This window comes from Paroedura picta, chromosome 2 (genome assembly GCF_049243985.1).
Source record: "Paroedura picta isolate Pp20150507F chromosome 2, Ppicta_v3.0, whole genome shotgun sequence".
Classification (NCBI taxonomy): domain Eukaryota; kingdom Metazoa; phylum Chordata; class Lepidosauria; order Squamata; family Gekkonidae; genus Paroedura; species Paroedura picta.
In genome coordinates, this window is record NC_135370.1 from 1,830,440 (window position 1) to 1,844,461 (window position 14,022).

The 14,022-nt window shown below is 47.1% G+C and overlaps 1 protein-coding gene across 1 annotated transcript; it reads right to left on the bottom strand.

Annotated features, from left to right (window-relative positions):
* Nucleotides 1-268: 268 nt before the first annotated feature.
* On the bottom strand, nucleotides 269-12,776 carry WDR12 (WD repeat domain 12). Its single transcript, XM_077319194.1, has 13 exons — nucleotides 12,601-12,776; nucleotides 11,132-11,226; nucleotides 10,006-10,100; nucleotides 9,321-9,427; nucleotides 8,346-8,461; nucleotides 7,588-7,742; nucleotides 7,033-7,078; nucleotides 5,815-5,906; nucleotides 5,457-5,597; nucleotides 4,234-4,339; nucleotides 2,626-2,758; nucleotides 1,414-1,486; nucleotides 269-556 (listed from the first exon to the last, which is right to left on the bottom strand). The coding sequence occupies exons 1-13, from the start codon at nucleotides 12,639-12,641 to the stop codon at nucleotides 479-481; spliced, it is 1,278 nt and encodes a 425-aa protein (XP_077175309.1). The 5' UTR covers nucleotides 12,642-12,776; the 3' UTR covers nucleotides 269-478.
* Between the last annotated feature and the right edge of the window lie 1,246 nt (nucleotides 12,777-14,022).

The window sequence follows — 14,022 nt, forward strand, 5'->3', positions numbered from 1 at the left end:
AGCAGCAGAAAAAGAGTAAGAGCCCAGGAGCACCTTGAAGACTAACAAAAATTGCTTGGAGCTTCAGGGTAGGGGCTTTCATGAGACCCTGCTCACTTCTTCCCTGACACTAATTATGTTAAGTCTTCATGGTGCTTCTGGGCTCTTAACTTTATTTTTATCTGAGCTACTCTGCTAAACCTAGTAGAAGCCTGATAAGAGGGCAGCATTCTAATTTTACAAAACCAACTGTGTAATTACATCAATCTCTCAGTACCATGTACACATGTTTAGTCCAGGCAATAAACGTGTTATTTTATTAATCTAGCTTTAAATACAAAAACATGCCATAGTCACCCCCCCTGCCTACCCCACCCTGGCAAGCCAACCACACATACTTATGAACAAGCACATTTTCCATAGATATTTCAAAACCAGGTACAGAAAAGAAAATAAACTATAAAAGAAAGGTTGTCTGGTGGAAAAACCACAGGCTTCTTTAAGCTCCAACATCGGAGGTGTTTGCTCGACATCGGTAAGAATACAGTTTGTTGTCAGCTCCGCCACTCAGCAACAACTAGGGGAAAAACAAAATTTAGTTGAGAAGCCATTCACCACTAGCCATTTTTCCAGCCTAAATAAGGTAAGGTCCTAAACAACAGCAAATGTAATTCTGACACAATGTGTACAAGAAGAGAAATAAAAATCCATCTTAAAAGGGATATGAGAATCTCCACTGGGAGGGGGGGGTAGTCAGGAGAAACCAGTGGAAGATGCAACTGGGGGGGGGCAGAGGGCATGGTGGTCTCTTGCAGATACTGAACAGCGTCCTGAATGCTACCTGAAGATCTTTATTCTCACAACTCAATACACATAGCAAAATGCTCGGTGCTTTGCTCCTCTTTGTTGCTCTTAATCAGCTGCTTCAGATACACCAAATTGTCAGTAGATGGTTCCCGATGCTGATTTTTCCCCTGGGGGGGGTGGTAGCATGAACCATAGCATGGTGACGAGAGGAAGGAAACCACAATGCATGAGTAGGGAAGTGAGGGAAGGGGACGCTTTGGAGGCACAGGCTTGCTTGTGGACCGCCAAGCTTTCATTTGGTCTTAAAAACTGGGCCGATGTTTCAAAGACTCCGAAAAAAAGGATTTTGTGTAAACACAAGTCTGCTTTTGATCTAGCTCTGGAAAGCAAGAACTTCACGAATACCGAAGGAGATAACTCGAGTTCATTCTATGGAAAGAGGCAGGCCAGAAATAAAGAAATGAACAAATAAAACTAGGATATGAAGCAGTTAAACCACCTTTGGGCGGAGCTGGATAGTTAAGATGTACTTAAGTCTTTTTAAGTCTTTTTAAGCATCTGCTCTCAAGCGACACATCAGTTGCACTCAGTGGTCTCTCCACCTGTACCCAAAGATGAAGTTCTTACCCCGGTTTCTGTCCACTCCACACACAGCACCTTGTCTTCATGAGCAGCCAAGTCATAGAGGGGAGCCTTGCAACTGCAGAGACAAAGAGAGGCGAGTTCCATCCCTTGTTTCTCTTTTTCCTTTTTATTCACACACGCACAGCCCATCCACAAAGGCTCACGGTGGCTTACTGGAGTTAAAATGTACAAAGGTCCAAAAACTCAGCCCAAAGGTTTATGTGGAGGGGCTGTGGCTCAGTGGTAGCCCCTCTGCTGGGCAAGCAGACGGTCCCAGGTTCAATCCTCCAGTCCAAAGGACCAGGGGATGGGAAAGGCTTCTGTCTAAGGAAACACGGCCAGTCTAAGTTGTCTAGTGAGCTGTCTACTCAATATTAACCTTGATGGACCAAGGGTCTGATTCAGTAAAGGGGGCTTCATGTTTTCCTTATTGACATATTCTTTTTCCTAGTCAGAGTGTCTTAAACGTATATTTTCATTTATTTTGATAATTACACCATGATTTCCTCTCCACTGAGAGCCCAAAGCGGTTTACATTGCTGAAGATTTGGTTTTTATACCCTCCTTTTCACTACCCTAAGGAGTCTCAAAGTGGTTTCCAATCACCTTCCCTTCCTCTCCCCACAGCAGACTCTCTGGAAAGTAGGTGAGGCTGAGAAAGCTCTGACAGAATTGCTCTGTGAAAACAGATCTAACAAAACTGTAGCTAGCCCAAGGTCACCCAGCTGGCTGCACACAGAGGAGTAGGAAATCAAACCTGGCTCTCCAGATTAGCCGCTCTGAACCACTACCCCAAGCTGGCTGTTCTCTCCTCCATGGTATCCCACCAACAAAGTGGAGGTAGGCAAGACGGCGAGGCTGACTGGCTCAAGCACACCCAGCAAGCTACGATGGCAAAGTGGGGATTTGGACCCAGGTTCCCAGAACCTCATCTGACACTCGGTAGTCTCACATCAGTTATGGACAACACCTACCTGTGTAGGCTTTTTAAAAAAAAAATGATAATGAAAAGCTTCACTTGAATAAGAACAGGAGATTTTTCTGTGTTCTGTGTCGGTGATGACACGGCTGTTCTCAGAGGGAACTTATGGCCCATTTGCTTCTGCAGACGCAGACTGATAAATCCAGATGAAGAAATATCGCTAAAAATGACCCGTGGCCTGCTTCCCACCAACCTAGAGAGTTGCCTCTTTGAACCCGCACGCCCACATTTACCTCCTTGTGTCCCAAATTTTCACTAGATTGTCCAGAGAACCAGAGATGAGCTGCTGATCGTGGGTGGGTGACCACTTCACTGATGTCACCCAGCCAGTGTGCGAGGTGAGTGAAAGCAGCACCAGGGAACCATCTGAAATGAGCAAGGAGAGATCCCTTAGATGGGGCATTACAGAATTTACAAGGCTATGACACAGCTGAGATCAATGCACTGAGAATCCAGATGCAATTTCCGTTTGCATGCTAGAAGCGTAAAGTGCGAAAGACAGGAACATTCTCTGCCACATTCTCTAGGACCTAGCCGGCTGCAGTGGCTTTGCTTTTAGTCTACCAGTCTACAAAAGAGGCAGCATCCTGGTGAAAGAACAACTACGAGACCTCCCAAGCCTTCCAGAACTGTGGAATGCCCAATACAGGCTGTCCTTGGAACGAGCGAAGCAGAAGAGAGGCAAAATGGCACACAGCCTAAAGTCTACAACAGGGGTAGTCAAACTGCGGCCCTCCAGATGTCCATGGACTACAATTCCCAGGAGCCCCCTGCCAGCGAATGCTGGCAGGGGGCTCCTGGGAATTGTAGTCCATGGACATCTGGAGGGCCGGTTTGACTACCCCTGGTCTACAACATCCAGACTTTTTCAAGAAGGTTAAAGTCACGTGAGCACTAGCTTTTTTCTACTTTAGGTCATTAATGCAGTGCAGATAGAGGGATTTGTGCAGTTTTCTGACCCCACAGCTCTTCTCAGGTTATTTTTGTACCCTTTTGAACTTTTCCTCATATCTAAGGCCACAATCCTAAATATGCCCCATTGAATAAAAGGAGCTTGCTTCTGCTTGCAATTGTCCCCCAAGCCTCCTTGCAACTTCTAGCCATAGGTGCACTTTAATGTTGGGCAGACTGAATGTCCTGCCAAGCGGCAGAGCTCAGAGGATGCTTCACCTGAACTCCATGTTCTGACCGCTCCTGCTGCTGGGCCTCTGGAGTCACAAAGACCACAGATCACCTGACCTCATTCTATGACTGATGGACACCATGCAGAGACTTCCAGAATCCTGGGTAAATATCAGCTGCCTGTCAAATATTGTGCGATCTTTCTCTTGCAGGCAGACACCAATCCGGAAATAATGTATTCTCCTGCTAAATTCTTACCACTGGGGGTTCCTCTATGCCAGGGGTAGTCAAACTGCAGCCCTCCAGATGCCCATGGACTACAATTCCCATGAGCCCCTGCCAGCATTTGCTGGCAGGGGCTCATGGGAATTGTAGTCCATGGGCATCTGGAGGGCCGCAGTTTGACTACCCCTGCTCTATGCCATTCCAGAGAGAGGTTTAAATTTATGCTGTATTTTAATGTTTATTGCTTTGTATTTTATCCTGAATTTTTAGTGACTTTTCTCAAGACCTTTGGTCAGAGGAGTGTAGTAGTAGTAGTAGTAGTAGTAGTGATAGTAATAATAATAATACAAAAATATTACAAAAATCACATCTTGGTTGGAAACACTTTACCAAAAATACACGAAAGCATGCACATTGAATAGTTAACCATGGCCAAGTATAGCTAAATATAGTTTCTCACATGTCATAACATTTTCTTACTTGCTTTCGCTCACCTTTGGTGCGAGGATCCCATAACCTGATGTGTCTGTCTGTACTTCCAGAGGCTAGACGCCGACACAGTGGTGAGTAGGAAATGGAGTTGACCACTTTGCTTCCAGTCTACATAAGAAGCGAGAGAATCACAAGGCATTAGTGGTCATTTAGATGCAATGGAAGTTCCTTGCGGAAGCTATTCAACTACTGCTCTGGCAAAAAGTGAACCGCGATTACAAAGCCAGAGCAACCAGAGCCAGGGCCTCCTCCTCCTCCAACCTGGTGGAACGAGCTCCGCAACAGAATCAAGGCCCTGTTGGAACTCCAAAGAATTCTGTAGGGCCTGCAAAATGGAGCTCTTCCGCCAGGCTTTCAGTTAGTTGTGACTGGTGTCAGGAGTCTTCCTCAATTTGCCCCCTTGTCAAGCAACTCTGACACTCCACACACCCCAATCTAAAGCTGCTGCCCAGCTGCTGTCTTCCCCCTCTGACTCTGACCTGCACAAAGTCCCCAAATTTTGATTGCTGTCTGCCTGTTCATTATGCCTTCTTGTTCATATTGTTATATGTTTTAAATGTACTAGTTCTGCTGCCCCATGTACTCCGCCCCAGATGCTGCAGTGGGGGGTGGTATTTATTTATTTTATTACATTTATATACTGCCCTCCCGAGGCTCAGGGTGGTTTTATTTGCTTGCTTGTTTGACTGCTCCGGCCGCGATCTTGGTGACCCAGTATATAAATCAAACAAATCCTTATCCATTGTTGTTCCTCTATATATTTATGAAACAGCCTAGGGGTTGGGACATGTCCGGCTGTCGAAGTTGGAATAGGGCCAATCAGGGTGCAGCCAACTTTTCCCTGATTGGCCCTGCCCCTGCAGCTCCCGCCCTCCATCCCTGGACTCTAGCCTCTTTGCTCTCAGATGCCTCAGTGCCTGGAGCCAGCAGCAGGGAAGGGGAAAGGGCCCTGGGCAAAGGAACGTGGTGGAGGGCTTGCTAAAGAGGGCCTTCCGGCCTGCTAGGCTGGGCCTGCTGATGGCCTGCTAAGGAGCTCTGTCCCGGCCCTGCTAACGAGCTGCCCAGCCCCCGCCCGCCCCATTTGATCTGGATGCGAGCTGCGGCCCAAAGCCACCTTAAGCTGCCTGGCCGGGGGCCAGGGGAGGGTACCCTTTCAAGGCCCGTTTTTAGGAACGGGCTTTGATGATGGCATTATATAATTATTAATAATAACAAGTGTTCTCACCAGAGTTGATTTGAGGCTTCCCATTTCAACATCCCACACCTTGATTGTGTGGTCCCAAGAAGCACTGCATATTTCGTCTGTGTCTGACCAGAGTAACGAAGAGACCGCTCCTGTATGACCCGACAGAGTGGCCAGAGGAGTCTGGGTAGGGCAAGCAGAGATTGGGAGACTTGGGTTAACATCTATATTCTGTGAAATATGCTTGTTCACCAAAGCTGCAGTCCTATGATCCCTCACTTTGGAGTCAGCCTCACTGAACACAGGGGAAGATATTTCCAGTTAGATGTACAAGGTTTTTGGCTACAGGTTTCAAATATTCCCTCCCCGCCTCCTACTTTATACCCCAGTTCCATCTTACTCTTGTTAGCCCCAGGTGTTCAGTTTTCTGTTTTTTCCTCGGCCTGTCGGCTACCGCTTCCATTTCCATCTCATCTTCTTCATCTGTAGGTACTGAAGCAAAAAAATAAAATAAATAAAATTGGTCAGCTCCTCATTATTACAAACCATTTGGTGTAAGATGTTTACATTTCATTAAATGTATCAATGAAGTTAGACAACTCAAATACAAAATCTGCTTTAAATGTCAGAGATTTGTAAAATTTTTACAAAGTTACTGGTGAATTTTTTTCACGAAAGCAAATTGCAGATGTTTTCAGGTCTGTGCTCTCTAGAGGGCCCTCAAAACAGACAAGGCCCGAATAAAGGTATTTCTTGAGTGCTCTCAACCCCAGATGTCTGGCTTTAGGAATTAAGTTGCAGCTTTGACTGTTATCCATAAGCTCACCTATTTGTGAAGACAGCAGAACTCATTTCCAACGACATATCAATCTCATTGGCAATAAAGAGCCCATTTCCGTTATGGTGCCACATGAATCTAATGCTAATACTTTTATTGTGCCATAAACTTTCATGGATCACAAACCATTTCTCTCAGACGAAAGAAATTTGCAGAGTATGTTAACAGGGGGGGGGGGCAAAAGGGGATGAAATGCCGCATGCAATTGCAGGCCTCTTATTCCAGAGCAGGCTCAAAACGCTTAGATTTAGCCGAGTGTTTGTGGGTGCTTATCTTTCCCGGCACTCTACCTCCACGACCTCACCTGGACCAAAAGATGTGCAACCTAAAAATGGCTGTAGGAAGGTGAAGGAACCTGGTGAAATACTGCCAGCAGTACAAGACACTGAGTGTGTGCAGCGCGTAAATGCTGGCAAGTGGTTCTGACCTTACAGCATCTCTACTTATACTGCAACTCTGCAAATGTAGTTTTAATACTCAACATTTAGAGCACCACTGAGTGTGTGGGACACCTGGCACTCTGGGTCAGATTACACTCAAAGGATGCATGAAACAGCCGCCTGTTGATGCTAGAAACATCTGGCTCAAGACTGCTGCAGAGATGGATCTCTTAAGAATTCCCCATCCCGTCACTGCCCCAAGAGAGCCAGTCTGAGTGGGACTCTATACAAATCAAGAAATAAACACTAATAAATAAAAACACGTTGAACTCCAGCATGATACAAAGGGAAATCACCAAAACCAAACTAAACAAGAAGAAGGGTGAAATACACGTCTTACCTGCAGACCAGATCTTTAGCATTGTATCCCAGGATCCACTGCAAAACTAAGAAACATAAAAAAGAAGAAGGGAAAACCCATAAACCTTTATCAAAAAGACATCAAGTTTAATGTCAGGCTCCCTCCTACAAGCTCTCGCTATTCATCTTTCCCCCCCATGCAACACCTTTACCCTGAACACGTTCATGGGAGGAGACCACCTCAGACCCATAATGGTCAGGATTAGGCACTCTGGCTGCTTTGGCCAAAGCGCACTGAAGCACCCAACCTTAGTCAGGATCACCCTATGCATGCTCCGTATTGCATATGCAGCACTTACCTCTGATGCCAGGTGCTTTTTGGCACACTGGTCTCGCATAAGACCAATGAGGAATGCACTCCACAGCACTGAGCCACTCTGGGGCAGGACAGGGTATTTTAAAAACTAGTAGCAATCCTTTATGCAAAGATGCAGCACTTCTGCACGGCTGTCTTGGGAGCCTGGAGAACAAAATGAGTCCTGCTTCCCAAAAGGTCGTCCTTGTGAGCCTCCATGGTAAAGCTCAAGATACTTACTTTTGTTCTTGAGGCATCCACTGCCAGGGATTCCACGCTTCCTGCATGCCCCCGGCACCGGTGAAGCACTTTCACGGTGTTCTTTTCCACGTTCCACTCCCAGAGCAGAACCGTCTGATCCAAAGAGCCGCTCAGCAGCAGGCACGACAAGCCGCCTGGAGGCAAGGAAGCAGCCAGAGTACAGCCTCTTCCGAAGTCAACCAACTGACTGCCTCCTCCACCCCCAGATAACAAAGTGCTGTTTTGAAAAAGGTGCCCATGCACAGATACATCCCGAACACCAGCAAGCCATAAAGAGGCATAGCCTATTAAGAGCGTGCCGAATGGCAGGGCAAAGTCAATGGAAATGTATAATTCTACAATATGAAAACCACTTGTACATTTCCCCCCATGTAATTACATTTATTGCTAACACAGCTCAAAGAAACGCATTTTCCTTGCCTTTCAGAAGTCCTCGATCAAAGCCCATGTACTCATGGTTCCAATTCTGATTTCTAGCTGGAAATTTTGTTACACATTAGAAGTACTACATGAGCGCCAGTGTGGTGTAGCTGACAGCAGGTTTGAGTCTCTACTCAGCTTTAAAAGCTCCCTATAGTAATCTGGGACCCATTGTTCTATCTTACCATAAGCCACCTCTACGGGTTTGAAAAAGAGAAATGGAAACAATCAAAGCAACTGATCAATTAGGCTTGAAGCATTCAGGCTGGCATATTTTCTGGTAAACGAAAGTCCCAGACAAACGGAAGTCTATTCACCTTTCTTCACCCAGGCCACGTCTTTCACCACATCAGTGTGGCCAGCGAGAGTTGTTACAGGCTTGCCTTCTACTGTCCAGATTCGGGAAGTCTGATCATAAGAGCCTGTTAAAATCCTGCAGAATTCAGAAACAAGAACACATCTTCGAGCTTTTACTTCAGGCGCCTTACCTGGAACACTATGTGGGTGATACCTGTGTTACACTGAATGCTTGGATGCTCTTGCTAATGGAGTACACTTTTCCAGAAAGAAAACCAGTAGTATAATTTAGCTTACTGCATTTATTGGCAGCTTTTTGATAGTAAGGAATATACTTGAAAGGATTTAAATAACAAATAAAATTCTAATCGAGCCTGGGGCTCACTTCTCTGCCATGCTGTTTAATCTTTGTTTGTTGATGACAATCAGTTCTATATTTATTTAAATTTGTATACCGCTGCTCCCAGACTAGGTGCCTTGTGGCCGTTCACAACATAAATAAAACATGTATCGATAAAAACCACCATTTAAAACATCCCAACATACAATACCCCAAAAATATACATAAAAACAACAAGATGGCGGATTAATACAAAAGCTTTTCCCAGCGTCATAGTCAGCTGAACCAGTATGGGCTGGGCAGCTGGAGATAAAAGAAACAAGCTCAAAGGCTCAGGGTCTAGATCAGGGCTCCCCGGCATCTTGCCCACGGGAACCATGGCGCTAGCTGGTACCTTTCCTGGCATGTGCCAAGCGTTTTAGGAAGTGGGTGGGGCTTAATCAAGCAAGGCTTCTGATTGGCCACAGGAGATCTGACTGAGTGTGCAGATTGAAAAAAAAAACTTTGGTAGAAGCACAAAGATTTTCATTGTGTGACTGAAGGTAAGCTGTTGCATCTTTTTTTCGGGAGGGCACGGCCTCCAGTGGCAGCCATTTTATCCCTCCTCTACAATGTTATGCAAGACTTCCAAAGGTGCCCACAGGCACAGACTCACCATTCCTCTGTTGCTGCAACAGAACTGATCCAGTCATCGTGAAACATGCACTGCTCCGGCTGAGGAGCCATGTACTTCTCTACATACTCTATTTCCACTACTTCTTCCTACATGCATCAAAAATACCAAGAAAGTGGTTAGCCAGCTATTGTGAATTCTTAACAACCATTTCCTCTGCAGCACAACAGCTGGAAACTCTACCAGAGACTGGGATGCAGAATGGCATAGTCATACATCTGCTTTGCTCTGATGACCCTTCTGAATGTAGCGTTTTTGACCGGTAGGGCTTCTTTGGGATCTCTAGAGATATGAAGACCAAACAAATTCAAGTGGGAAAGCTCCATGATTCCCCACCCTCATTTCTTCCAAGAGAAAAATTACTAAATTTGGGGGGAATGGGAAAAACATCCTTACAAAATATTTTTTGCCCCTTTCAGACTGAGTGAAATGCTTCCTAAGATGCGGTTTTTCTGGCTCAAAAAGTATGGCATGAAAACGAGGACTTCTTCAATAGGTCCTGAGTGGTGCTGGTTATCAGAGCTTTTTCCAGGGAATCCTTGATCCAGGAAAGTTCCAGCAAAGAAAGACATCACCCCACTCCACCCACTTCCAGGCTGCTACCTCAACAACACCGTCAAAACTTGAATATTAAATCAGTAAAAAAAAGCCCACCCAAATAACTTACCGTAGATATATTTTCGGTTTCCAAATGTTTGACCAAGGCAGTTCGCAAAAACTGACCTTTGACAAGGAAGTCAAATTCCACATATTTGTGGTCTTCTGGAAACAAATAATTGGAAGATATTAGATGCACACCTCCATCATACATCCAGAAAATGCAATTTCCATTCAAAGCAGAATGGAGAATGAAGTCAAATATGTCTGTAACCCAGTTTATGCCTGCACAACACACATAATACCAGTCATCTTGCAGAAGTTTCACAAAGGACAAAACTTCACTTGGCAGATAAGAATCAGGACTTCTTCGCAGGACATGGTAGTCATGATCGCTGATAAAAAGCACATATCTAGCAAGCTGGATACAAGAGTATACTGGTGTTTCGGGGTAGTCAAACTGCGGCCCTCCAGATGTCCATGAACTACAATTCCCAGAAGCCCCTGCCAGCATTCGCTGGCAGGAGCTTCTGGGAATTGTAGTTCATGGACATCTGGAGGGCCGCAGTTTGACTACCCCTGTACTATACTGTTGTTCCCACCTAAATGGGAAGACCATTTGGAACACTTCAAACAATATGCTGCTGGCTCATTGCCTCAGAAAGTCCTAGGGCAGGAATGTCAAACATATAGCCTAGGTGCTATAACTGGCCCATCCAGGGATCTTACCTGGGCCACAAGCAACGGGTTGTTACCTTTACTGCCGGACAACAGAGGCTGTGCATTCTGTCCCTCCCCCCCCTTCCTTCCTTTTCATTCATTCATTTATATTCCGCCCCTCCCGACTAGTGTCGGCTCACAGATAAAAATATAAAACCCCATAAATATGATATTAAAACATTCCCCACACCCACAATTAAAACTAGCGTCAAAACTGACATCAAGATGGTGATAAGAACAAGAGGAAAAGACCACCCCCCATAACACTGCTGAGAGAGAGAAGATGTGCCACCACAAGAATCTTCCAGTCACTTAACCACAGAATCCAGCCCACCATCACCCACTGGAGAAAGCTGTTATGAAAACACAACATCAGGAACTTGTAGAATGACAGGGAAGATACAAGTGTTACTTAAAAAAAAAAAACGTAAAGAGAACACAAAACGTTGCAAGCTACTTTCTCAAAATTTACATACCATTTTTCGCTTCCAGTAGTTTATTAATAATATTACTGAGATCAGCTGTTTCAGAAGCGGCTGGGACAGAGAAAGGAACATTGTCTACCGTGTATCTACGGAAAGAAAAGATGTGCCACCTGGTTAGGATTGGTGTGAAATCTCACTTTGTTAGCACTGTTTAATGGAGGCCTTCTTGATGGGAGAAAGTTTTATTTGCAGTTATTAAAAAGTGTTAAGGCAACAGTGGCCTATGTCATCCACATCAAATGAGCTAGGAGGCCTTCTTGGAGGCATTTATTTTTTTAAAAACTGCAGTTATTAAAATTACACATCTAATGAGCTTGGTTTCCACAAGCCTGTAATATTTCAACCAGATTTCTTACTGTAACATCTACATAGAACACAGCAAAAATTCAGTAACATCTTAAAGCAGGGGTAGTCAAACTGCAGCCCTCTAGATGTCCATGGACTACAATTCCCAGGAGCCCCTGCCAGCATTTGCTGGCAGGGGCTCCTGGGATATGTAGTCCATGGACATCTGGAGGGCTGCAGTTTGACTACCCCTGCCTTAAAGACTAACAAAATGTGTGGCAGGTGCGAAATGGCACGAGTCCCCGCTCACTTCATCAGGTATACGTCAGTTGTGACTGGAGGGCAATCACAACAACAAGCAATTTGTAGTCCAGTTCACTGAGACCTACATTCCACTGTGTTTAATGGGACTTACTCTTGGTAGTATACACAGAATTATAGAATTATTTACATACAGCTTTTCTGCAATGTTAGTCAACTGGGGCTTTATACAAACCGAAAGACAACATCATGGCAGGGTCTCAGTTAATTAGCATCCCATGCTTAATGGTACACCTGGCCATCAATCTCTGATTCGGATAATTTATTGCCTTCACTATCTTGGCCCCTGGAGTGACACCCAAACAAATGGTAACCTATAAACTAAGTTCGTTGGGGAGGGTCCTCGATAGGGTAAAATCCCATAGAGTGGGCTGTTTCCCCAGGGGATCTGATCTCCGTGTTCTGGAGGCGACTGGGATTATCACCTGCACGTTAGGAGCCCCCCGGGGCTTTGGAGGCTCCGGGGCAGGGTGGGGTGCCAGCAGGGGCCATGCCACTCAGCCGCTCCCCACAGCAGCCATCTTCCCGGGGGGGGGGGGAGGAGGGGCGAGGCGGATCCGCAGGGGCCGGAGACCAGCTGCGACCAGGGTTGCCAATTCTGGCTCGGGGCAGTCCGGGATATTGGGGGGCTGGGGCCTGGGGAGGGCGAGACCCCGACCGGGCCTGCTTCCCGAGTCGACCTCCCAATCAGCCTGATCTCCATTGGCCGCAGACCAGGAGACCTCCAGCTCCCGCCGGGGGGCTGGCAACCCTACCGACACGGGGGGTGCGTGGGGCCCGAGCCCAGGCGCGGCGAGGCCCAACCCACCGGGAGCTCGTAGGCCTGGCTGCCCCCCTCCCTCCCCGCCACTCACCGCGGCTCCTCCGTCCAGAAGCGCGCCTGCAGCTGCGCCATCGCTCCCCTCCGCACACGCGGCTGCCGCGGTCGCTCGGCGGACGATTAGCCACGCCTGGCGGCCCGGCCGGAGAAAGACGGCTCCCACGCTGATTGGCCGGAGGCTGGACGAATCCCCGCCTGCCTTTTCTCTTTCTCCCGCCCCCCCCGGAGAAGGGAAAGCGAGGCGCGCGGAGTGGGCGGGGAAGGAGCCCTCGCGAGAAGGGGCGGGGCCTCAGCCTCCGGGCGAGGGCAGCGCGCGAGCCCAACACAGCGCTCCTCGGCGGAGGGGCAGGCAGGCAGTGCGCTGTGCGGCTCCTGGGCCGACAGATGGGGAGACGCGCGTTGAATGCAGACAAGGGCCTTTGGGGAGAGGGGGGAAGTTGCAGGGGTAGTCCAACTGCGGCCCTCCAGAGGCCCATGGACTACAATTCCCATGAGCCCCTGCCAGCGAATGCTGGCAGGGGGTCATGGGAATTGTAGTCCATGGGCCTCTGGAGGGCCGCAGTTGGACTACCCCTGGTCTTTCGCACCCACCCCTGTGCATCTGCACGAGGGAACTGACCGGAACTTGCGGCTTGTTTTGGGCAAGAGCTGCTGGACACCTCCCGTCTGAGAAGCCCCTTCTTAAGGCCGATCAAAGGAATGCGAAGGCAGGCGCTGGTATCGGATCCCTGCTATTCCCTGCCTCTTGTCTTGTTCTTCGGGTTTTTTTAAAATCCTCTCATTGTTTTAGAAGTCCTATTAAAGAGGTGACTTCACAAAATACGCAGTTTAAAAACCCCCAGCCTTTCAAGTACCACCAGACTCCGGTGTTTATAAATGTCTCTTTACATAGTATTCTCTAGCTTTTGTTTTTTAGGATATTGTTTTTAAAGCAGCTTTGAAGAGAGAGAGAAGAGAGCGCGTGAAGGTTTTTATACCCCGCCGTGGACTGCCACTTTCCCCATCACCTCTCCACAACAGACACCCAGTGAGGTAGGAGGGGCCGAGAGAGCTCTAAGAAAGCTCTAAAAGCACCGTGACTAGCTCAAAGTCACTCAGCTGGCTGCATGGGGAGGGTGGGGAATCAACCCCAGTTTGCCAGACGAGAAGCCTCTCCACCACACTGGCTTTATCTGTTTGAAAAATACTGATAAAGTATATTTTTTAAACCTCCAGCTCAGAAGACTCCAATATTTATTTATCCTACACCAGACGAACAGCACCATACAGTGCTGTTCAGGCACACAATAGATCCCCCCACCCACCCACCCCTCAGAATTCAATCAATAAGCCACCCCCCTCATCCCATCAACAAGCCCTGGACCTGTTTGTATTACGATTGTTTACTGTTATACTGTGTTATGTTTGGTTGCAATTGTTGGTTATCGATGTACATGTTCTACAGACTGTTTTATGT